The sequence below is a fragment of the Rissa tridactyla genome, chromosome Z, assembly GCF_028500815.1.
Source record: "Rissa tridactyla isolate bRisTri1 chromosome Z, bRisTri1.patW.cur.20221130, whole genome shotgun sequence".
NCBI lineage: Eukaryota > Metazoa > Chordata > Aves > Charadriiformes > Laridae > Rissa > Rissa tridactyla.
Genome location: NC_071497.1, coordinates 38,151,140 through 38,176,022, shown reverse-complemented (window position 1 = coordinate 38,176,022; position 24,883 = coordinate 38,151,140). Strand labels below are relative to the sequence as shown.

The window sequence follows — 24,883 nt, the reverse complement described above, 5'->3', positions numbered from 1 at the left end:
CTTCACACTGAGCAGGGCTCCTGTGGAAGTGTCCATTGGGGCAGTGCTGGGAGCAGTTCTGCACATCACAAATAAAGTAGCCTTAGTCGTTCAGAAATCAGCCTGCTCCTGCTCACTGTGCCAGGTCATCAGCTTCATCCTTCCTCAGATGCTATTTCTTTTCAGCCAAGCACATAAGCATTTCTTCAAAAGTGCAGCCACTCCAGGAAAGACCTGGGAGAATTCTCCCTTTGGTTTCAAGCTTCTCTTCCATGTCACTCATATCACGCTGGTCCTGAAGGATCCTGAAATGGTCCATTTGTCTTTGCACTGGTTTCTTAATGAAAGACGTGAAGGACTAATGAATGACTGTGATTAAGAAGATGCTCACTCCACAAACAGTGGAAAAGATGAGCAACACAAATCTCAAGGAAGAGCAGAGCAAAAGAGTTAACAGTGTATGCTATAGAAAAAGAAAAGGGGAAAAATATCCAACACCCTTCAAGGGACCTTTCCTATCAACAAAACCTTCTGTCTTTGTCTCTAATAGAGAGACAATACACTCATGAAAGCTTTGCTTTGCCACACACACACTCACACACACATATCCCTCCTGCAACTCTGTCACAGTTCATCCGTTAAAGCAGTCACTCTCACCCGAGTCATCCACCCTCTGTATATTTATAGCACTTTTGTTATTATTTCACTCTTTTTGTGGGTGATCTCTTGAGATATGCTTCCTGTGATTATTCATGAGAGTTATAAATACACTGCTGAATGTGTCAGCGTATCCCTTCACCCTCTTTGAAACAGATCTAACCTACCCAAAAACTCCATACCTCATTTTCTGAGTGGGGACCTCTTCACTGTGACAAGAAGATGCTTGAGAGGATATTGCTGAGACTACAGTATCTGATGAAATGAAATTTGTGAGGCGCATTTCTCCAGCTCTCCTGGGGAGCAAGAAAAGAAGGAACAGGGGATTGTACAAGAAGTATAGGCAGATGCTTTATCTTTGCAGCCTCACATGACCCACAGCATAGCATTCATGGGGAAAGCTTCTCGACTCTGTTATCTCTAACCAGCAGGCACATGGTTATACCTGGAATCATGCCACATTCAACAAAAACTTTCAAGACACTGTGTCATTTCTTCTTCTTCTTCTTCTGTGCTAGGGAGTCATGCCTGATTCTCCACTCTTGTAACAGGAAGAATTCATATCAAGCAGACTATTTTAAGCCATACTATTTTAAGCTGGCCATACATCAGAGGATGTTAACTGATAGGACTAGAAGCAAGGTCCAACAGAAAACTCAGCAAACAAGCCTGTAAAAACATCAAGCACTGTCAGCATCACCATCAGTTAGTACAGGACAGCAAATGTGGATCACAGAAATCCTCCAGAATAAAATCATGAGGCTCTTCAGAGCTTACAGTGGTAGGTAGCTGCCTCACCTCATATGCTTCTGGTATCTGTTACTGTAGTCCACCTTCTTATCATATGTACATCTCTTGAGGACTGCAAGAATATGCTGAACTTCTGAGACTGAGACGCACAAGGTCCATCCGGTTCAACTCCAAAACAAGCAGTATACTTTTTCCTTTCTTCTCTTTAAATGACTGGGGAAAAAAATCATGTCAATCCTTTCAAATGAACGAATTTTTGCAGAGATACAGCTGAAGCTCTGGAAATTAAAAAAAAAAAAAAAGATATGTAAATTGTTCACATAAAAAACTACTGCTTATGGAGATCTTAAGAAACTGATCTTAAGTGACACACAAACTACTTTTTAGTGACGCAACAGCTGGTGCTTTCAGACTCTTCTGAAGACAACCCACTGACTAACCACAGGAACTGCAAACTAAGAGAAGAATGCAAAAGGTATGAGATGCACATACAGAAATTCAATAATGTAGCTATTTTCACTGAGACTACCAAATTAACACTTGTACAAATATGGCTACAAAGCAGATTTTGAAATCAACAAACAGCATTCAAAATAACACAGGTTTGTGTTTGCAAAGCTCACCTACAAACTCTTGCATGCATACATTATGGATGAGATTTCTTAGGAGGAAATATTCTTTCAACAAGATTTCTCCTTGCCCAGAGTTCTTGGAAATCTGCTATGTGTCGATGGAAGATGTTACATCAACCATCAGACCTGTATTTCAATCTTTCCCATCTATTGTCTTACCTTTCAAAACTAAATGTGCAAAGCTGACAGGACATTTCTTAAACAAATCTCCAAAGTCTGCAAATAAAAAGGAATGCTGTAAATTATTTTCCACCACAGCCACTACTATCATGTGTTATTCCTTTGTCTTCCAGAACAAGGACAACTGTTTCTAAGGCAGCACAAGACAATGACCTATAAGAAAAAGAATGGCTATAAATCAGCATTTACAGAGAAAGAGTGACTGGTAGAGACACAACTATATCTGTATACAAGGGCTAGCCGCATGGGCACTGTCCCCTCTATCCAATGTGAGAGCACACATGCACATATAGTTTCCATCAGAATTAATAGTAGCGAGGTCCTTTAACTGGGAACAGTCTACAATTACTGATTTTGCTACTCTTTCTCTTTGTGTCTGGTACAGGCAGTCTGTGCCTTTGTAGCCTGAAAGACTATGCCACTGTTGGACAAAATATCATGACACAGATGTCCTGACATGCTATTAGCAGTACAACATTTTTGATATGTGCACAACTCATTGCCATGTTCATGTGTTGACATCCACTCCTAAACACACTGGTCTTTGACTACTACCTTGTGCTATTCCAGGTCCTACAGCTCTTGGGAGTACTATAACATCAAACTATTCCATATTTTTGTAATGGCAGCTTATCCATTAACCATTGAAAATAAATACCAAAATATAAAGATACAATAAAGGTGATATAGTAGTAAAAAAATTAATGCAGTAACTTATTTTTGTCAATGAAATAGAACAATGACAGATGCTTGTAAAAGTATGTCTGAACTTCCCAAAAAATAAATACCACAAACTTCAAACTGCTCTTAGAATGAGATGTAAACAGCTCATTACATCTTTATCACACCATGTGAAATGTTCTCCTACATATAACTTAGGTGATTTTCTTTAGGAGACTTTCCTTTGGAGGAAATGCGGAGTATCCTTCTCTGGAGATATTCAGAACCCTCCTGGATGCATTCCTGTCCAACCTGCTCTAGGTGAACCTGCTTTGGCATGGAGGTTGAACTAGATGATCTCCCTTCCAGTCCCTACCATTCTGTGGTTCTGTGATTCTGTCACTCTGTGAAATGCCAGCATCATCAAGAATCACCAGCCTTTACACTACCCCAGTGAAAGTTGAAAGAGCATTGAAGAAAATACAGAGAAATGTGGCAGATTTTAAACTGAATCTTATGCTGAGCTATGGATTCTGCTTTCTGGACTTCCCTGACAGCTAACTGAGCTCCTGAGGCTTTCAGCTGCTTGGGCCTGAGGTGTAAATGTGAGAGGCACTTTCAGCGAGGAGTCCTCTGCCGTGGGACTCATCTTCTTTCCTATGCCAGCAGCGTGTGTGGAGGAGGTGTCTAAATTCTGCAGAGATCTGTGGATGCTGAGACATATCCTTGTATCTTTTACACTAATGTATTACAGCAATTTACAGTGTAATAGCAATGATGGTCCTAGTGCCAGTGGGGGTGTTTACCTCTCCTTTTCACAACCCTCCCCAGTGCATGCACAGTTACCCTGTAAAGACTGGAAGTATGCCACTGGTAAAGATTCTGTGCCCACATGCTCTACATGACCATCATCAGGGGTGCAAATGAAGGATTTGCTCTTCCAGGACCACAGGGCTCTGTATTTAAGCTAAAGAAGACTTTGATCATGGCCTTTACTCCCAGGCTTGCCAATGGGCGGGGCATAAATAACACTATTCCAAAAGCATCCCAGAAAATAACGTGCCCCAGCGACATACATTCCTACTTTCCTCTGGAGATGGGAGAAATTATTATGAATAATGATTCTCCTCAAGTGATATGTATCCACCACTTCACACATGATTTGACCCATGAGCTACATCTAGTTCTGTATCCATTTACTTTCAGTGCTGCCAGAGACCCAGGAGAAAAGGTTTGATAGACACCACCACAATTAGGCAAGTTGTTCCTGCTCCAGCAGACACCTGGGCGCTTATGAGCGGTAGCACTAAAACTGACAAGATGTTAACTTTTGGTAACACTGATGCTTTAAATATTCTGTCCCGGTGATTCTTAGAAGAGTTTTAAAAGAGTAACAATGAACAGCTAAGAGAAATGAAAGGAAAAAAAAACAACTTACCACTGCTTTATGTGCAGTTATGGCATCATGTGGATACGGGTGAAGGTGTTGGGAAGCCTCATTCATTTTCAGGTCTCCTTCCACCAGCAATCCCATTCCATACAGTGATGCTATGTGGGACAAGTGATCTTCAGACTGGGCTGCAGGCAATATTGTAAGCTGGGCCCTTACTGCGACACTTCAACCATCATTTTCCATGCAACAGCAACAAACGTGCCATCCATTAGCTCTTAAGAAGGTCTTAAAGTCTTATTAACAGAAGGGGCACATAGTGCTTCTGGGGACCTTTTTGTTTTAGCAAGTAATAACAGTTTTTAAGAATGCTATGTGGTATGGGAGGAATTTATCTCCCATTTAAAGGGAAACAGATGTTGAAGGGAGCAGGACATGAGATCATTAAGGGGCTGCTGTAAGGGGTCAACGGTTCTTTTATGAACACTGCTTGTTTTATACTTTTCTAAATCATAACGTTGAGTCATTATTATAAAGTCAAAACATATGCCTGATTTTTAACGTTTCTGAGCACTCTCAACCCCTATTAGCCCCAGTAAGAGTCAGAATTTCTCAATGGCTCTGAAAACCAGGTCCATTATCTCTTTTAAAATATGGGGTTTTTTCTCCTCCCTTCTTCCACTTCTCTTTTCCTTCCCTATAATCATTCTCAGCATATAAATTACTCATGGCAGAGAGAGCTAGCATTTCAGTTCCTGGACTGACCTTACATACAGCCTGTTTAGATGTAAGCCTTGGTACAGATTTTAGCCTAGCATGCTGCAAATACAAGTAGTGTCCTCTGTTTCCAGTGCTTTCCACCTGTGGCCATGTCCCATGGCCACTTTGGAACAGACAAAAGGGGTAATGCAGGAACATGTGCTTCCTAGGAGGTCCTGATCTTCCCAAGCGGGTCTTAGGGGGAGTGTAGCTAGCCTTAATGCAGGCTGCCCATGCTTGCAAGTACGCTACAATGCTCTGCAGACATGGAGCACCTTAACAGCCTCTTTCTTTCCAACCCACTGTTACATGAACAGCTTAGGTCTAGCCAAGGTGTCTATTTATTTGTGCTGTTAAGGGAATAGGTGTTAGGTTTCTACAGCTAAGTTCCAGATGTCCTGCTACGAATTTCCTTCTTAGCTTCTGACGTGCCGCATCAGCAATAACTTGTCCCAGCTGGTGGTAACCGAGATGTAACTGGCCACATATTCCCTGTAGACTGCTAGTGAGCCTCAAAACTCAACTTGGATTGCATTTTCCAGAATAAGCTTTGGGAGAATTTGGAGAAAATTAGAGGGAACTGAATTAATGAGAAGGTCAGTTATTAACTGATATGGGGCACAACCATGTTGTTTTAAATCATGGCATACCACAGAGCTCTGATTCAAGATCCCTCATGGGCTCAGCAGAGGTGATTCTATGTCAAGGACCTGGGGGCACTAATCATTACAGAGGCTTATCTCCAGCCCCATCTCCTGCTGTTCCTTGGCCACGCCCAGAGTGGCTGTGGCCCCATGACCAGCCCCTGCTCTGTCCCCTGCACAGAGCCCTGGGTGATGGCCCAGATGCATGGAATGGCCCACGGCAGGGCAACCCCTCACCAAGCTCCCAGACATTAAAGATGTTATCATCACACCTTGATGATACCTGCTTGAACAGCTCTTGCAGCCCCTTGCAAAGGAGACAGCAGGGTTGATGCTAAACTCACCTTAACCCGTGGTGCTCTGCAGTCCAGGGTATAACAGGGTCACTGATGGTTTAAGCAACAGACCAAACCATAGACTGTCTTTATGGAGGAGGTAACCACGTCCAGGAAAGTGGTCAATAAGGCAACTATGTGCAGCAATAGCTTCAGCTTAGTTCAGCAGGGGTAGGAAGTAGGTGCCCCCAATATTATGACAGTTAGATAATGCACATCAAGCGTCGCAGTGAAATAAAGTCCATTCTTCCAGCATTGCAAAAGTATTGTTAACATCATGTCAGTACTAACTCAGGGGAAAACTTTAGCTTCTTGCTTTGTGCTTCTTTGCTTTCCTAAAAGAGGTCAATTTTCAGCAAAACATCCCAAGAACCCAACCTTTGCCAAATTTGTTTTTTTTTTCTTTTTTTTTTGCTTGCCCCAGGCCTTCAGGACTCCTAATATGAACAGTTCCATCCTTCCCTGATGCAAAGCAGTGATGCTTCAGTGAATAAAGCCTGTCACTGTACAGGATAGCAGATGGCAGCCAAGGAACTAGCTCTGCATTTTGTTTCAGTGGAAGGAAACTTTCTTGAACTGTGCTTCAAATACACTGAATCACGGGGTGATCTAACTGTCTCTGGAGTTAAAACTGACCCATTTACTCTGAAGACTTTTTTACCACCAGTATCAGGGTCTTGGCAGACACTTTGTTAGCATTTTTTGAAAGCTTTCCATCTGAAATGCAGAGATTCAGATTTGCTGCTTTGGCTCAGCTCTTGACCAGATCTCAAATGGAAAGAACTTCTTTTCCACTGACTAAAGTTCTTGCAAAAATCATAAGTAAACCCCATCTCCTGCTACTTCAAAATGGCACTTAGTTACTTTCCTGTTCTGAATACTGAAGTTACTAAAAAAGTTTGAATGTTAATTCTGTATTCTGTGGATGTGCCATTTTCATTTGCAAATGTGACTGCTACTTAAACCAACACCCTTGCCCGATAATATCTGCTTGCTTACATTCCCTAATAATTAAAATCCATTTTAAAAAACTCAAATTTATTTTAATTTTTAATCATAATGTAGTCCTTAGCTAATTTAGATGGAGTTCAATCAGATCACCTACAGTTCTAGTTATTTTTCTCTTCAAACAAAATAATCCCTACTTTTTGCCACCTTTGCTGAGAGTTGAGTTAGTTTGTACTAAAAGACAGACAAAATGGGGCAGTCTGCTCCCATTATGTATGACTGCATTAGGGAGGCATAGCACTCCTCCAGGAATAGGGTGCATAGTGCTATGCCCATGGATTTGCCTTAGCCATGCTCTGCTCCCTTTTTCTGGGGGACAGAGATGTCTGTGGCTGGGCCAGGGTCCCATGGAGGCAGCCTGGGGAGCAGGAGCTCTGCGGGAGCTATAGATGATAGGTGATGCTGCAGTGGTGGCATTCATACGAGTTTCCCAGGTCACCCTGGAGGGTCTGCCCATGGCACCCTGAAGTTCCCTGCACAGGAGGGGACCACAGATACTTGGAAAGTGTGAGAGAAATGTGGAGAAGAGAAAGGAGGGACAAGCCTTTAGACAGAGGTGTAGGCGTACAATCTTCATGTCTGCAGTGTTGAGCCACAGGATGCAGATGGGGAAATCCAAAGAGCTGTTTCACTGAATTCATTTCCCCTTCTCCTTTCTCTGCATTTCACTTTTTACATCATGTCTTGCTGGAAGTGCTGTGATAACAACTACCTTTCTTCTAATGCGCAATCTGCACAGTGCTGCACGTTGAGCTGAGTCTGTTTCAACATAATAACAATAAATACCTGCCCATGCTCTGAGCACCTGCCCCGTTATCCCTAGAGGAAGGTGTCAGTTGCAGAAGCAGAAAGAGTTCAGCTTAGCTAAGCACATGATCCCAGTAGTTAATATACAGCATAAAGCTGAAATACATCCTATGGGCATACACTGTACTTACGCATGATAGATACAAGACTGTACCTCTCAACAGCAATAGAAAAGAAGATGAAGAAAAAGGGACGTCCAAAGCTACAGCCTTCATAAAAGCATGTATTCATCTTGTAAAATGTCAAATTATTTTCCATTTTCATCATCCCAAATAATGATCTGAGGGAGCAGAAAGTAGATGTGAATATAAGAGGTGTGTGTGTTTGATTACTGGGGTTAGTGATCATCTCTAAGGCAAACTCCAAAATGGTGTATTAAAGCAATGTCAATATTTCAAGGAACTTCGAATCAGAGTATTATTTTCCAAAGATACCAAATTTAAATATAAGAATTCACATACATTATGAAATGCCGTGATTCAAACACTCACAAAATGTCAGAAATGTTGAGATAACAGGTTTTGCAAGATCTTGGCCTCAATCATTCCTGTGGTGGATTTATAGAGTTAGTATTTTATCGAGTTAGTGTGTCAGCTTTACTGCTGCTAAAGAAAGGAGAAAAAATATCTTGAAAACAAATAGAGAAAGTCAAAAGAATTCAGCAAGTACATAGCCATGACATACAAGTGCATGAAGATGTAAAAAAAAGCCGTACTTTTTGAAATTTCAAAAATCTTCTCTGCTTATACTTAACAGTGATTGACAAATGACTTCTTTGATGTAGTAACCAAATTTATTTTGATCAGTGCAGATTATAGTACAACAGCATTTCAATGAAATGTTATCTTTTTTATTATTTTATTTTATTTTCTATTAAATCAAAATATTAATTAGATTTATTTTTTCTGTTTTAATAATTTCTAAATTAAGCAATATTGCATTCAACATTGGTTTAAAACTGAGTTGGAGACACAGAAATAAGCACAGAAATGGTGTTACAAAAATAAGTTGAAGCACTTCATCACCTAGACATAACGTTGCATAATACATTTTGTTAATATAAAAAGATAGCTCAGCAGCAGTAGAAAATAAAATAAAGTCAGATAAACATCACGCTGTTTTAGCCCTAATTTTAAAATTGCCCTGCTGCTGTTGTGTTTACATACCAAGACAGTCAAAAATAAATGACTGATTTTCCAAATGATGGAGCATTCCTTCAGGAACTCCAGGAAAGTAAATCACTGACAGACCTGTAAAGCATTGGATGAATGCCAATATGAGGAAATTATAACTAAGGCATTAATAAGACATTGCATGAATGATTTTTTAAATTTTGATAGACAGAAGTTACCAAAATTTTATCATGCCCTAAACAGTTAACAGAAAAAGGAGATTCTTCAAGGACTTAAAACTGTAACTACTACATGAAAAGGATAATATTAATCTTGAAACACGATCTGTTTTGTCTGTACAGAAACCACAATATCTTTCATCTGAGGGTAACTTCAGCTTTTATTGCATATTTATGTATTTCATCTATCTGTAAATATAAATAACTTTAAGCACTTTTTAAACTTTTAAGCATGTACTGAAAACCCTTTTATATCAATGGCATCCATCTTTCACTGCATTCATTGGATCAAATGCCACATATGAAAATAAAAAAACTTTTCTTAATCAGTTATTCTTCATGTAATACACATGACAGAAAATCAAAGTTATGGGCTGTTGTAGTGCGTTATGAGGCCCAGGATCATTTGGAAAACCTCACTAGGTCATTTTATGACTCCATTGATTTAGCTGAGCCACCTTCTCTCTGAGTCACTCTGCTGACTCTTCCTCTGCCATACCCACCATAAATCCTCTACAGAAACCTCTCCTTTTTTCAATACCTGCAGAAGTGGGCAATAGTCATGCTGTTACCTGTGCTATGGCTTATCCTCTTAGCCAAAACTATTGCCTTCTTGCAACACAGGAGAAAAGACCTCGGAAAGGATTTGACCCATGCTAACTTTGGAGCTGGAAGTGTGCAGGGCATCTACTGCCCCTGGTTGAGTCCCCCAGCCTTTGCGACATGCCCTGCCTTCTCATTGTATTTGACAGCCATTGACAGGCCTTTACTCCATGTGGTTTGTTTAACCACCTTTTCCCTTTCTCTCCTGCAGCAACGTGTTCTGCAATTCAACAGTACACTGACAGAAATTTGTTTCCTTTTGTTTTAAACTGTTCTGTCTCGGTTCACTGTGTTTTTTGCCTTTCCTCACACCATTGATCAGATCTAGCCAACTTGCGTTTTCCCTGCAGGGACAACTTTTATAAGCATTCTGTTGCTTTTTGTGCCTTTTTGTGTTTTATTGCATTCATAGGGAGATGAAGCAAACAGAGGCACCAGTGGTACTCAAGGTGCAGTGCTCACGGAAGAGCTTAACCATGTTTTCCATTTTTTCTTAAGCATTCCTAGCATTCAGTTTCCCTTTGACAGTTAATGAATGTGGGATGTTTTTGAAGAACTATCCACAGAGACCCCTCTTCTGAGTGATAACACTCTGCATATATTTGTGCAAGTATCATTAGAACTGTTTTTCCTATGTTTCACTTAACAGCATGGAAATGAACACACCATTTTATCAGCAGGTCACTCAGGACCTTCAGGTCTCAGGAACTTCTTATCCTCAGTTTTAGTTTCACTGTTAAGTACCCTCGATAACATCAGCAAATGCTGCTCTCCTGTTATTCATCCTGTTTGCCCACTCACTCATGAATTTCCAGGGCAGAAGAGACTCCTTATCCCCAGGAAATTCATCTGTTAACCTCCTGGTTGCTATGAAAATTGGTTGCTCTTCCTGTCCTTTCTTTTCTATTTCTTCTTTGGTTATTAATCTTTTTACCCCACAAAAATATAATTTAAGAGTGCTACAACAAGGTCGAGAGCTTCGTGGAAAGCTGAGTACGGTATGAGTGTTTCACAGGCTATAGCTTGGTGTTCAGAAATGAACTGGTGGGTTGCATCAGCTGCTGCCAACAGCTGCTTTGGCCTGAGATGCCAACCCAGGCAAACCCCTAGCAGTCTCTGTGCAGGAACTCTCTACCACACTTTGCTCCTGGGTGGCTTCTCCAGGTTGCACTACAGTCTGCTGCTTTATGTCTCCTACAATGGTATAAGCAGCCACTGCAACCACAGGCACTGAGGCAGCCACAAGAAACCGCTGCCCTCTGACAAGCTAGACGCCCCTCTGGCACATCCATGGCTGAGATCTGTTTCCCATGATGGAAAGGAGAACTGAGGCACAAGATCTGCGCACTCACTGGTGGGACTGCATTGCTCAAGGTGCTTTGCAGCAGAAGAAGGGCTTTCAGACACCACCATGTCAGACACCACTATCAAAGGGCTTGGTCAGAGATAACATCTGGTATGCACCATCAATACACCAATTCCCATGCATACTCCTCTGCAGAGGAAAGTAATTTCCTTGTACTATAGTGGGGCCTTGCTGTGGGCTGCTCTTACGGACTGGTGGCAAGCCCAACTGAGGAAGGCAAATCAAACCCATCACAGGCAGCAGGGCACCTCCTGGCACCATTGCCAAAAAGTCTTTCTGGTGGCAGTATCTCGTCCCTTCATCTATTATAGTTTGATGAGAATGATCATTTTTACTGGCTTCCCTGTCCAAGTAGCCAAAAGGTAGTAAACAAAAAACAAGGGTGTAGTGAAAAGAACAAGGAATAACAGCAGACCACAGAGCAAGTCCAGAGGCTGCTTCCTAAAACAGCTACCCTGCAAGAACTGGGCCTTGACAACAAGTGGCAAGTGGCTGCCACTGCCAGGAGCACTACAGAGCTTCCTGGGGTGGCGTTCAGGGAAGCTATTTGACGAGGCTTTCCTGTGCAACGGGAAAGCACCAATTCACAGAACCAGGCTCCCCTTTGCCAAAAAAAGGTGTGTGCTTTTATGTGGTGTGGAAATTTTCCACTCCTCTTCCCTTCCAAAGAGAGCAGCTTTCACATAGCACACGTGATGGGAGGACAAGGAGAAAAGGCCAGGACCACCACATGTCGCAGTATAGCCCTATCCATAGCTAAGTAGGGCCTTACCCATTGGGTCCATCAGCTTCAAAGTGAATTTACCATTTCACTGAATTTTACCAGTCCTTATTTCCTATCAAGTTCCTAAACCAGAAGACATTTATTACTCATCTTCAGCAGATAAAAAGCAATCACAGAAACACACTGTTTGTTCTGCCTCATCAGCTTAAGCTTCTAGCTATAAAAAGCCTAGTTCTGCTTTCTTTCAGGACCTTTCTTCCCCACCAAGTAGCAGTGCAGGCAACCTGACAGCCGAGCCTGTGGCATGAGTCCCAGTGTGACGATGCTCAACTCCAGACAGGAGACTCCCAAAAAAAACACTAATTGCAGCGAGATGACTAGGCAACCCTACATGCCTGCCTGCACTTAGCAAGGCTGTTGTAGTGTTCTTGTTTGCCAGTTCATTATATCCGTTTCTGACAGAAAGCCTGTACCCACAGGCATCTTGCAAGTATGTTTAAATGAGATGATTGTAGGATCCAGGTTTCAACTTCTTTTCCAAAGTGCAGCTCCCATCACTGAAGTAATCTGCATGCCCACCACTGTCCTTGAGTTGCTATTATTCAGTCAACAACTCTGTCAAGAGGTATCTAAGAGCATGCTGTAATTGGCAGCTCAAGGTCAAACCAGCCGTATTTTTGCCCAGAGTTTCTGAATGCTGCACCCTGCATCACCCTGCTCAAGCTCTCTGAATATCACATTATTAGACTCTGTAACGGAGCAGATGGAGGAGACGTAAACCTCACTCCAGCACGCTAAGAGCCCGAGTTGAGTAAGGACTACCCAGAATTCCCTCCCTTCCCCTTGCATTTTTATGGACGTTAGAAATAATCGGCGGTGGGCTCTGCCACCTCACATTTCACCCCTGGCTGCTTTTAACACCCTGTGCTTCACCCGCGGCCGCGCCCCGACGGCAGCAGCCGGCCAGGAGTGGGTGGGTGGAGAGGCGCGAAGGGGCGGGGGGAAGCGGGGCGAGCCGGGGCCCGACAACGACGGCCGGAAAGGGGAGCGAAGCCTGACCGGGAACCGCGGCGGCGTGGGAGCAGCGCGGCGGAGGCAGGAGCTGGGGGGACCGACGCGGGGCAGGGGTGCGAGCAGAGAAGAGCCCGGAGGGGAGGTCGGGCCCTCGGGCGGGGGGAACCTGGCCGGGGCAGCCCCGGGCAGCGACGGGGAGCGCGGACCCGCGGGGAGCGGCGGCGGGGCAGGGCCCGGGCGATACCAGCCTCGCCCGGCCCGGCCCGGCCCGGCGCAGCGCAGCCCCGTGGGCCGAGCGGCGCCGTGCATCCGGTGAGGTCGGATGCAGCGGCCGTAGAGCGGCGCAGGGCACGCGGCCGGGGACGCAGCAGGTACTTCTCCTCTCCTTCGCGACAGCCCTGCCCGCACCCTGCCTGCCCCCTTTGCCCTCTCTCCGCCGCCCAGGAGGCCGCCTGCGCCCTGCCGGTGCCTGCCGGCCCGTCGGGGCCCTCGGCGCGGCCGCGTTGTCCCCCTTCGGCGGGCGGCGGGTGAGGTATCCCCGACCCGTGGGGCTGGGAGAGCGGCGACGCCCCGCCTGCCTTGCCGGTTGTCGTGCGACCGCGAAAGACACGATGCCGGCGGTACCTTCGGGGGGTCACGTACAGGCACGGAGCGGCGTCGGGTTGAGCAGAGCCCTAGACTGTGAGTAGCGTAATGTTTCCCGTGTGGGATGGTCACACCGCGGACACGTCGGGGGTGTTGTTGAGTAGCCGAGACAAGATGTTTGTCACTCCAGAAAGTTCAGGTCGCTGCAGTAATGCAAATTTGCGAACGGAATAGTGGAGCGTGGAGCGGGGGGATTAGGTCCGGAGCGCTGGGAGCTGCTGAGGGGGAAGAAGTGAATGTGTCTAACGTGCAATAATTAACCCAGCCGGGAGCTTCTCTGTGAGATATGCGTGTTTGCTGCTCTAAATTACAAAGTACACACTGATGTCTAAAATCCAGAGGCCAAGAAAAATAACCATTGTTTCTGAGGCTGTAAGATGCCAGCACGTTCACTTAAAAAAAATCTTTTTAAAGTTTATTTGAGTTGTCCACGGCATTGTTCTGCAGCAGGTGTTTGTTGTCTAAACTTTATTCGCAACTAGTACAGCTCAATTTCAGAGTGGAAATGTGTATTGAAATGTGCTGCTGTTCTCAAAAGCTTTTTCTGTTCTTAAATTTAACAGGGTATGCCTGATAAATTACACGTTTACTTTCCATCTGGAAAGGCTTTAAAAATAAAAAAAATATACAAAAGCTTGGCTCCAGATACACATTCTTGACTTTTCCCTTTGCCTTTCTTAAAATTGTCATTGGTGGCCAAAGCATATGTCTGTGTGTGGAAGAGAAGGGAGAACCACAAGGTATGTGGTGGTGGTGCTATGAAAGACAGTCCGATGTCTTTGGTCAAATCTGTTCATGGATGTTTACAAGACAGGAAAATATGATTTCCAGAGGAATTAAAGTGAGTGCACTAAACGCATAGCATCATATGTTCTTGTGTAGGCAAAAGGAGGTAGTGGGAAGTTAAGTCCTGTTCTCACTTGTGCTTTATTCTCACTTGTTGCTTTGAGTTCAGGATATCTTGAAAATGGAGAGCAGTTTGGCTTACTGTTTTGAAAACAGAAATTTCTTATTCTTCCAGCTGTAAAGTACCCAGTGACTCATGAGATGATAAAAGCCCTCAGCACCCCATGGGACTCTTACCAGAGCTCCTGCTGGGAGCAGAGGGTGGAGATGTACAGGGGATGGTTGCTAAAGGGCTTTGGTAGCCCTATTATCACCACTTCCCCATTGCCTCCTAGCACTGGGAATTACACATTTCTAGAAAAAAAATGCAGGTAAACTCCAACTGCCTTACCCAGGGCATTATCTGTGGGGAGCTGTTGATAGATACAGCCCTGAGTTTCCGCCTGTACCACTGTGTGGTGGGGCTGGAGAGGGCAGTGGAGGTGCTTTGCCATAGGGCAGATTGAAGGGTCTTGGCCTACCACACAGCATTGCCCTTTTTCGTGGCATATGTGGCACAGGCACCATACAGACTCTGTTAGACTCTAGAGACATGAGCTATGGTGGAGAGCCCCTGCTCCAACTTGGAAGGGAGCTTGACCCTGCTAAGATCCTTGGCCTTTGCAGGAGACCACACTAACTGCTGTGGAAACCCCAAAGCACGACAGTGGGTAGGGAGATTTCCCAGGAGGGGCAAATGATGGTGTTTGCTGCTGACCCCAACTGGTCCCTCCACCCTTGGAGCAGGGAGGACAAAGGACAGCCAAATAGCTGAAGGAGGCGACTGAATTGTCCTCCACACGACTGTGGTTCCTAACATTGTACCACTGCCCTTATTAGAGTAATTTAGCAAACACTGTTTTGGCCATCACCAGATTGCCCCTGCACTGCCGATCTTTCTAGTGGTACCTAGTGGTGCAGCAGTAGGGATCCTCTGGTTTGCTTTAGAGAAAATAAAAATTATTTCCGGCGGTATCAAGAGCTTGGGGTATTGAGGTACCTAACAAAGCAACGCTCAACATACAACATGCCACAGGCAGGCTCTCCAGGTCCTTTTTTCATAGTTTGAGCTGAGGTCCATACTTTGCAGCTAGTGGCTAGTGCTCTGTAGGTGTCTGGGACAAAGAGGTTTTGAGTGAGTTGTGGAGCTGTCAGGAAGCAGTGGCACAGATATCCTGGAGATGGCTGCTGCTGTCTTGTTATTACAATATAGCAACAACCTTAATTTTTCTAACTGCTTTCTGAGTTACTGGCTACAAAGGAGGAAACAAAAAAGTAGTATGGCTGAAAGATGTTACCTGGAAATGTTGCTGCTGGAAGAGAATAAATTTTAATTTATTACATTATTATTTATGTTAACTTTCAAGTGGCTTGTGAGTCATATTCATTCCCTGAGAGTCCTGGCACATGGTAATGTTCTGCCTTTGTTGCCTTGCCACTAGCCTGTCAGGGACAAAGATTTACTTTTGTGATACTAAGTTTGCTGTAATAATTTTAAGAGACCCTGTATGATTTCTGCTGATTGAATGCATCGTCTGTGCCTTCAGCCAGGGGAACAGGTAAAGCACCATTGCCTTTAGCACAGTCATGACCGTTTATAGCTGCTGAGTTGTGGCTGATAAGGTCATAAGTCTGGCATACTGTTTCCTTCACAGAAAGAAATGTATTTGTCCTTTGATAGACCAGTATGATAACTCAGTTTGCAAAAGACTTACAGAAACATTTATTTTATTGCATGTGGTACTCTTAAATGATATGATTCTCCCAAGCAGCCGTCAGCCAGTCTGGTGAGTATTGCTAGTTGGGCTGTCATTAACAAATACTTTTCTAGTCAAATGTAATTGTTTATTTTACAGTGGAAAACACTTACAATTCATATGGACACACTGACATTTTGTTGTAAGCCAAGAACCTTAGTTGTTCTGTTGGAGTTTCACTGTTACGATGCTTCAGAAAAGAGGTCAACGACTTGAGGGCCCAATTCTACTCCTGGAAGATGAATGAGACACTCACTGTCATCTTCAGAGTAAATAAGACAGAGGACATCAAGCAGCAACTGTGTTTCTTGGGTAAAATGTGTCTCCCAGCAGGTCTATTCACCAAAGTAGTTTGGACCTAAGAACTAGAATAGGGAAACAACAATAATAATGGGTAAATATTAAATTATTTTCTCAGAAAATAATTTTAAAACATCCTGAATGTACTAAAGCATTCAAGTCAATTCACTGTAGGCTTTTGTTAGATTACTTCTTTTCTGAAGTAGGGAATCCAGGAAAAGGGAGGATGGGAAAATAGGGTGTTGGTCATCCTTTAAATCCCTTTACATTCATCTGGGATGTGGTTTGCTTCTCCCCTCTTTCAGAAGGCACTTGAAAATGCATCTCCCATTTTTCAAGTGCCCAAAGCAGAGTGCTGGAACAGTAGTGGCTCATATGTTTTTGTGATCTTGAAGAAACCTGTACATAGAATTACAGAATGATTTGGGTTGGAAGGAACCTTAAAGATTATCTAGTTCCACCGCTCCCGGATCAGGTTGCTCAAAGCCCCATCAGGCCTGGCCTTGAACATTTCCAGGGATGGGACATTCACAGCCTCTCTGAGCAACCTGTTCCAGTGCCTCACCGCTCTCACAGTAAAGAATTTCTTCCTAATATCTAGTCTAAATCTCCCCTCTTTCAGTTTAAAACCGTTACCCCTTGTCCTATCACTACACTCCCTGATAAAGCATCCCTCCTGATTTTTCCTGTGGGCCCCCTTTAAGTACTGAAAGGCTGCAGTTCTCCAATGAAAGCACAGACACTTCTGTATTAAACCTAAGCCTGTTGATTGTAAGCCTAGTCTATTAACCAGAGTGATCAGATATTCCTTAAGATGTCCAGGCTGCAGGCTGAAAAACATCAGTGTGCTGGTCTCTAGTAGAGGTTGAGATCTCAATTTCTTCCCTTGATACCCATCCTTTGAAAGTGTCTTTCATGTGTTTGGGAATTGTTTGTAATCCTTGAGTGTGTAAATGTTAATGTCAGGAGCTCTAGCTCTTAGAGTTCCCTAAACTAAGCTATTTCATTTTGGGACAATGGAAAGTGTCCTCCTATCCAGCACAACTTTTTCTTTTCCTACCTTTCACAGGAAAAAAAGCCCACAAACTTTACAGATTTGGTTCAGATGGGACCATTTCTCTGCTCATCCCCATCCTGCTTTGGTTACCAAGCTGAAAAATTGATTATCTGTTCAGCCTCAATACATATGTCTGGGGCATGAGCACTGATTCTCGTGGGAGTACGCAGCAACTAAACTGTAACATTTCTGGTAAAACAGTACTTCTGACATGTTCTGATATTTTAACAAAGCTGTGCATGTCTTTCCCAATATTTATATATAGCAATGGGAAAAAAGACAGCTATGAGGATCTGCTGCAAAAAAGCAATGTATCAAAGTCCATGGGAAAATGTTGCAGTTAATCTAAATCATAACTTAAAGAAAAACTGAAGGAAATTGAGCAGGAGAATTAAAGTTGGTATAACAATTTTTTATTTAAAAAGACTCAAACCCAACAACATTAAATGTATATCTTGCATAAAAGTAGAAAAGGAAAAAAAGTAGAGTGAACCATAAAGAAAAGCAATACTTACAAAGATGTGCTTTGCTATGTTTATTTTTAAAAGGGTAGCAGAAATCCAACTAATTTGAATGGGAAATAGTATTGGGTTTATGATGACTGGCTTTTAGAGCATGTCCTTAGTTGTAAATAGCATATTTTTTTACCATTAAGGGTGGGAAGTTATTTTAGACATTGACAACATGCACACTGTCATCAAGACTTGACACCAACTTTCTCAGGCTCGTTGCTACCTTAGGTCTGCATGCAGAACAGGGACAATCTTTTAAAACAGTGAGTTTGCCCTGCTGCAGCTTAGGCAGCAATGGTGAGGTAGTGTTTTGGTAGCCCCACATATACTTAGGTCTTTTTCAGAAGGAGTGAGCTGGTTGCTGTGCACACTGGGACTTACTGGGACTGTTTGGTAATCCTTCTCACTGCTCCGCTGCATTTTTTTCATCATGGAAATTTTCTAAGGGGAAACACCTAAGAGCAGTTCTCCACATTGACTTCATATTTCTGCACAGAGTTGCATCTGTGCAGAGCATGAGCAATGGCTTATCCACAACTACCTTGATAAGCATGCAGCAATGCTAGACCTCGGTGTCCCATTGTAGTCAGCATCCCTCTCGGATCCTGGATCTATGTTGTGGCTTGAGCACCCATGTGGGCTCTGAGTGACGTGAAAAGACAGTGATATTTATGTTGTATTTGTTGGTTTTTTTTTAGAGCCTCGTTTGCAAGCCACTCTGCCAAATTAATATGCGAGGCTTGCTGGAGCTGGGGATACCCACTGCCTGTCCAGAGGAGTGCTTGGAGGAACGTGGCTTCATCTCCCTCTTGTGGAAAATTATCGTAACTAAATTCTCGTGATACTAAAGAAGAGAAGTCCAGCATCAGCAAACAAATGATGGCAGCAGTTACTGTGCCACCTGATGCTCTTGTTGGCCCTCAATTAAATGAAGAGATGGACTCTCTGATCGTACTGCATTATAATTACACAGGAAAGTTTATTTTAAGGGAAAAGGCAACTGATAATATAGATCTTCCCACTATTGCATTTCTGATCCTATGTAGTTTCATAGTCCTGGAAAACCTGATGGTGTTGATTGCCATATGGAAAAACAATAAATTTCACAACCGCATGTACTTTTTTATTGGCAATCTAGCTCTCTGCGATCTTTTAGCTGGGATTGTTTACAAAGTAAACATTCTTATGTCTGGGAAGAAAACACTGAGTCTGTCCTCTACGATCTGGTTCATTAGGGAAGGCAGCATGTTTGTGGCCCTGGGAGCCTCCACTTTCAGCTTACTAGCAATAGCTATTGAGCGGCATTTGACCATGATTAAAATGAGGCCTTACGATGCAAATAAAAAATACAGAGTGTTCCTTCTCATTGGTACCTGCTGGCTTATTTCAATTTCCTTGGGTGCCTTACCCATCCTTGGCTGGAACTGTATAAGCAACTTACCCGATTGCTCAACAATTTTGCCGCTGTACTCTAAGAAGTATGTTGTGTTCTGCATTAGTATCTTCATAGCCATTTTGGTTGCCATTGTCATCCTTTATGCCCGTATCTACATCCTGGTAAAGTCCAGCAGTCGTAATGTCACTAACCACAATAACTCGGAGCGGTCCATGGCACTCCTTAGGACTGTCGTGATCGTTGTTAGTGTCTTCATTGCCTGTTGGTCTCCGCTGTTCCTTCTGTTCCTCATTGATGTGGCCTGCAGAGTCAAGGAGTGCTCTATCTTGTACAAAGCCAACTGGTTTATTGCTCTGGCAGTCATCAATTCTGCAATGAACCCCATCATCTACACTCTGGCCAGTAAGGAAATGCGTCGGGCTTTCTTTCGCCTTGTTTGTGGCTGCCTGGTGAAATCCAAGGTGGCCAGATCTTTGCCCATTCAGCCCACACCAGATCATAGTCGAAGTAAATCCAGCAGCAGCAATACCCAGAAGCCAAAGGAGGATTTCCCACAGATGAATGTTCCCTCATGTATCGCTGAGAAAAATGAATCTTCATTTCACAATGGAAACTTCTGTAAATAAAGAACTCCTCAAGTCAAGTACCTTCCTATGGCTTTTAGATTTAAACTACAAGTGTAGTTTAAGTATGCACCTAAGTCGCAGGGGAAAACACTAACCACTTAACTTTGGGGACTTACTTATCACCAATCCTTTGCTTTGGGTGTACATTCAGTAACACGCCTGATTCAGAAAAAACTTTTCATGCTACCCAACAGCCGGTACAGCGTCCGTGCACATCTAATGACACTGTGCACCACAGTGGCATTGCATGATGAGGCTGCATTTGGCACTGCCTGATCTTGCAAGACATCAATAAAACCTGTTACAAACTTCAGCATTCACTGTACATGTATGGTGGTGATCATAGTTCTCTATATGTATCTTGCTGTTATGTTAATGGCCTTGTATGTATGTGGTATAAATAGCTGTATATTTGTACAATTCCTTATTAAAAAGTCATTGTTTGGTAAAAGTTTACAATATGCTAAACATTGTATTGCAGTATACAGTGTAAGGTGACAAATTATACAGATAGATAGATGTGTTTCAATGGGGATATTTGAAAATATATGAAGTAGCAGCTTTTAACTGACAGGAACTTTTAACATATCATATAAATGCAGTATTTTTATTTTCACCACTATTACTCAAACTTTTTATGTTTAGTGAAAGATAACTTGACAGTTGTCACTGTAACATTTCACAACATATTTTAAACAAGTAGTAAATAACCATTGAGAAAGGCTACATATGTTTGCTGTTTAAGGTAGTTAAAATGTGACCCAACAATACATGTGTATCAAGTGTATGTACAGTTTCAATGCATATACTTTCAGTTACTATTTCCAACGTATTTAAAAATGTGTGTCAAACCTCTGTAAACCTGTGTATGTTGTGAATGCACTACCTAAGCTGAGATTCTTCATTTCCGAAACAGAGACATATCATTTCAGAAATCAGTGAACCACAAACGGGTCCCTGTGGAGTTCCTTCTTTTATCTCCAGGCAATACCTGGAGATTCATGGGATTGTGTTAAAAATTCTCCCTGGAAAGAAGTCCAGCCAGTAGGATGAGATGCTGTTTTCTGGCAATGGGACCCTATGCTCCTACTGTCTCTGGGCACTTTTGCAGATACAAGAGGGAAGATGTGGTACAGCAGGATCCTGCTGAAGAGCATATCTCCATTTATACCTGACCCTGCCTTGGATCTGGAATGAAAGCGTGTTTAGTTTGGAAGACCTTCCAACTTTCCCGGAGCACAGAATTAACTCGTTTGAGAAGCTGTTCCAGAGAAACCTGTATGAAAACCTGTATGGTTCATCACTGCCATACCAGCCTCAGTACAGGATGGTGTTCAGCATCAGAGGGATTCCCTGAGACCTAGAGCAGTTGAGACTTCATAACATCTAGTTTCAAGTCCCCATGGAAGTGGCCTGTGGTACTTCCATCAGTAGTACTTTATGGCTGGAGGGTTCAGTGGAGGTTGGTGGGAAATTCTGAGATGTGTTCCCATTATCTTTCAGTAACAATGTAAGCATCGAACTTTATTGAGCTCTTTCAAACATTTGCGTGTAAGATTTGTGTCTCAAACCTCACCCTGCCTTATGCACAATCAGAAGTAGTTGAGTCTTTTCAAATACAGAGCCTGAAAGAGATCATCCTTAACATTACTCTGGTCTTAATCATTTAAAGCAGCAGCATTAGACTTTTCTCAAGTATGTACAGTGTGTAAGTTGTGTAATGTATGTAGCAAAAGCCTTTAAAATGTAGATGTTTGCATTGTGATTATCTTTTACAAGTTAACAGTCTGCTTGTAAATGTTTTAGGCTGTTAGAAAAGTGTAAGAACAAAGAAAAACTGTATTTGAATGAAATAACTGTGAAAGAGCGTAGTAAATATGAAATAATTTCTACCAAAAATTTTGATAAGCAGTGCACTTAGAGAAGAAGAAAAAGCTAAACTAAGCTAAGCATGATATAACTATATGAACTGCAGATACAGGCTGGGTCAGCAGCTCTGTAGCTTTGTGAGAATTAGAACTGGTGACATTGCATTGCCATGGCTTGCTTAGGTTTTTAGATCTTACAGTGCTATTTGGCTGTATGTTCAGTGTGGAAGTTCTCGCCTGAAGTTGTGTCTTTGAAAACTGTAAACTAAAATATTTGTATATTTTTAAATGTTAGTTCATGAGGTGGTGGTATAGCATTCCTTGCTATTGTAAAGCAGAAAGGCCTTAGCAACACAATAGTTTGAGAAAACATTGTGGATGACACCCCCCCCCCAACTCTTATGGCAAGGATGTTACATGATTCTCACTATTTAGGTGAAAAAAATTAATATATTTAGTAGCCAAAGTCCAAGAACATACACATAAAAGTGAGTTTTAACATCTGGATTCTAGCCTTAGCTATCGACAGACTTGATGCAAGGTACAAGTAACAGAAACACCTTCACTGCTGGAGGCCATGTGATTGCATGTCAGTACAAAAACTTTTCACTCTACTTTGATTTCCTTCTCTTATTTTGGAGCTGTGGGGATATTTTGTTAGTTCACCACCCTTCTGTACTTGAAGCAGACTCCTGAGATTAATGGGCTCACAATTAACACTGATAATATAATTTACAAAGTTCTTATGACTGAAGAGTGAAAAAACTTGTTGATACAGTCTCCAGTGGGTACATCCCACTGGGACGTATTAGGTAAAGCACAGATTCTGGAAGATTTCAGAGCAGAATTTTACAGTAGGACAAGTCTACAGCTTAACAGCAGTGGACCATAAACAACAAGGAAGATGTCCTATCCTTGAAGCTAGAAAAAGATGGAGAATAGCTTCTTTCACCCTAAAATATTAGAAAATTCCTTAAAATACATCCCAGAATCCAGGCTTTTTATCATCTACGCTGATTTGAGCATATAACAAATTGAATCAGGTTTCCCTTTCCCAATTGGTTTTACATGGAGCAAAAGCTACAAAGGAGACTAACATTTGATTCATATTATTTCATGAATTGGAGTATTTATTTTGGTTTTGGATTACAAAATAAATGTAAACCAAATCACCTAAGAAGAAAAAAAGCTTTACAAGATGCTTTCCAGGAGTCTCTTATTACCAACAGTCTTACTGTCTTACAGGTACAGTCATTAGGTACCATAAACATTTTGAAAACTTTTAATTAAATCTCAAACCTTTGAACTCATATTTTTGTGTATCAGTCATTTTGCGAAGACCTGTAAAAAGGATTTTGGCCTTTCATGGAAAACATGCATTTAAACTCCTGCAAAAGTGGTTATCGGTGGGAGCGCTGTGCAGCCGAAGGTAGCAGGCTCTGGCTCCACTGCCCCCAGAGTGAGAGAAAGGCTTTGCCCCAGCTTTCCTGGGAGCAGACTCTGTCCCTTGGCTGCTGTGCTCAGAAGGCTGTCTGCTCCGGCAGCACTGCGCGTGGCTGCCACCTCAGGAAGGCACAGGTTACAAGGAGTGACTATAATTAGGGTGTCATGCTGCCTGCAAGGTTTGTCCTTTCGAACTGCTGGAATAAGGAAATGGAAAACACACCTTGGCATAAAGTGCCAAAAGGCTGGGTTCCTGAGAGCAGCCGGTCTGCCCCTGCTGAGTGGAGCTCTGCCAGAATCCAACCCACATAGTGTCACCAGCACAACCAAGGGCGCAGCTCGGCCCCAAGGGAGCTTTGGACCCCCACGGCCACTTCCTTCTCATGGCAAAATTCATGGGGGGCAGGTGTGGCAGCAGTGATCAGGGGTTTCTGCTTGGTCACCATTGAGCCACGAGGCATGCTGCAGCCCTGAGGCCTCCTGGCACCTGAAGTGGTCTGGAGACACCATGCAGAGGCATGCAGGGACGTGCTGGTGCCCATGCTGCCTTCAGAGCTGCATTTCTTCTTTCCAAGAGCAACGTAACCTCCCAGGGCATCTCCGGGCTCAGCTTTTCTCCAAGTGTGTAAGAGGGAGGTATTGTTGCAAGGAGACACTTGGGCAGTGGAGAACGAGAATTTGGGTAACATCAGGCCAGCTAAGTAAGCTTCCTTGTGATGTGGACCCTTTCTCCTCTCCATGGTACACTAAATAGCTGCTCTTGCATGGACCTTATCCTTGCGATCACTCTTCACTGAGAGACTATGGAGTTGTCTACCCTTGGCTACTCTAACCTTTTAAGTGTGCCAAGCAGGAAAGCTGCCTCTTCAGGAGATGTCATCATCTGGCCCATAAAGAGGGCCTGTACAAGAGATTACTTGCATCATGAAAATGGTATTTGTCGAAAATGAACTTGTGAAAACCAGTGTTGCCTCTGTCAAAGTGGAGCTCCTCTAGTGTAAAGTCAATGTAACTAAAGTCAAAATCCTCATGTGCCGTTGGGTCCTCTGACATATTTGATCCCTGTTTCTACTGAGTAGTTAATTGACTTATTAATATTCAATATCCACGTAAATCATGTAGAATTTCATTTATTCTGCTACAAAATGGGCATTCCTTCAGGTAAATAAAAAAATGCCTAAAAGCCAAATTAGGCCATTAGGGAACCTGGGCATAGGAGAACAGATTAAAGCCCACTTTACGTGCATTTCAATTTGATAGTAAGTGCTCATTATTTTATTACTTTGGTAAATCATATACAAACTGAATAATCAGAAAACAGTTGCATGACACTTATATTCCAAATTCTGTTGCTGAAGTACTTCCTCAGAGACAAAATTGGCTTCTATAACCAGAATACCACAGTCAGTGGACAGGCGAAAATTTGAGATTCACAAAAGTCGTTTGGAATATAAATCATAACACTATTCCCACATACATTATTTTTCCTGCAATTCTCAGTTAAAATTGTTTCTAAAAGTAATAAATATTAATAA

General features: G+C 42.8%; 1 protein-coding gene and 1 long non-coding RNA gene across 7 annotated transcripts; one reads left to right on the top strand and one right to left on the bottom strand.

The window, feature by feature from the left end:
* Positions 1 to 815: 815 nt before the first annotated feature.
* On the bottom strand, positions 816 to 2,209 carry LOC128902705 (uncharacterized). Its single transcript, XR_008463866.1, has 3 exons — positions 2,178 to 2,209; positions 1,435 to 1,664; positions 816 to 932 (listed from the first exon to the last, which is right to left on the bottom strand). It is a non-coding gene; the product is annotated as an uncharacterized LOC128902705 (long non-coding RNA).
* A 10,585-nt stretch (positions 2,210 to 12,794) lies between these two features.
* On the top strand, positions 12,795 to 22,992 carry S1PR3 (sphingosine-1-phosphate receptor 3). Of its 6 annotated transcripts, none has more exons than XM_054186010.1 (2): positions 12,795 to 12,818; positions 18,714 to 22,992. In XM_054186010.1, exon 2 carries the CDS (start codon positions 18,892 to 18,894, stop codon positions 20,035 to 20,037), a length of 1,146 nt encoding a protein of 381 aa, XP_054041985.1. In that variant the 5' UTR covers positions 12,795 to 12,818; positions 18,714 to 18,891; the 3' UTR covers positions 20,038 to 22,992. The 6 variants fall into 6 exon arrangements, with proteins under 6 accessions (XP_054041985.1, XP_054041983.1, XP_054041984.1 ...); XM_054186008.1 differs by lacking the exon at positions 12,795 to 12,818 and adding an exon at positions 12,883 to 12,972; XM_054186009.1 differs by lacking the exon at positions 12,795 to 12,818 and adding an exon at positions 12,996 to 13,230.
* Positions 22,993 to 24,883: the final 1,891 nt, after the last annotated feature.

Excerpts from the sequence above, each read along its gene's own strand:
- S1PR3 (XM_054186010.1), top strand. The coding sequence starts at position 18,892 with ATGATGGCAGCAGTTACTGTGCCACCTGATGCTCTTGTTGGCCCTCAA.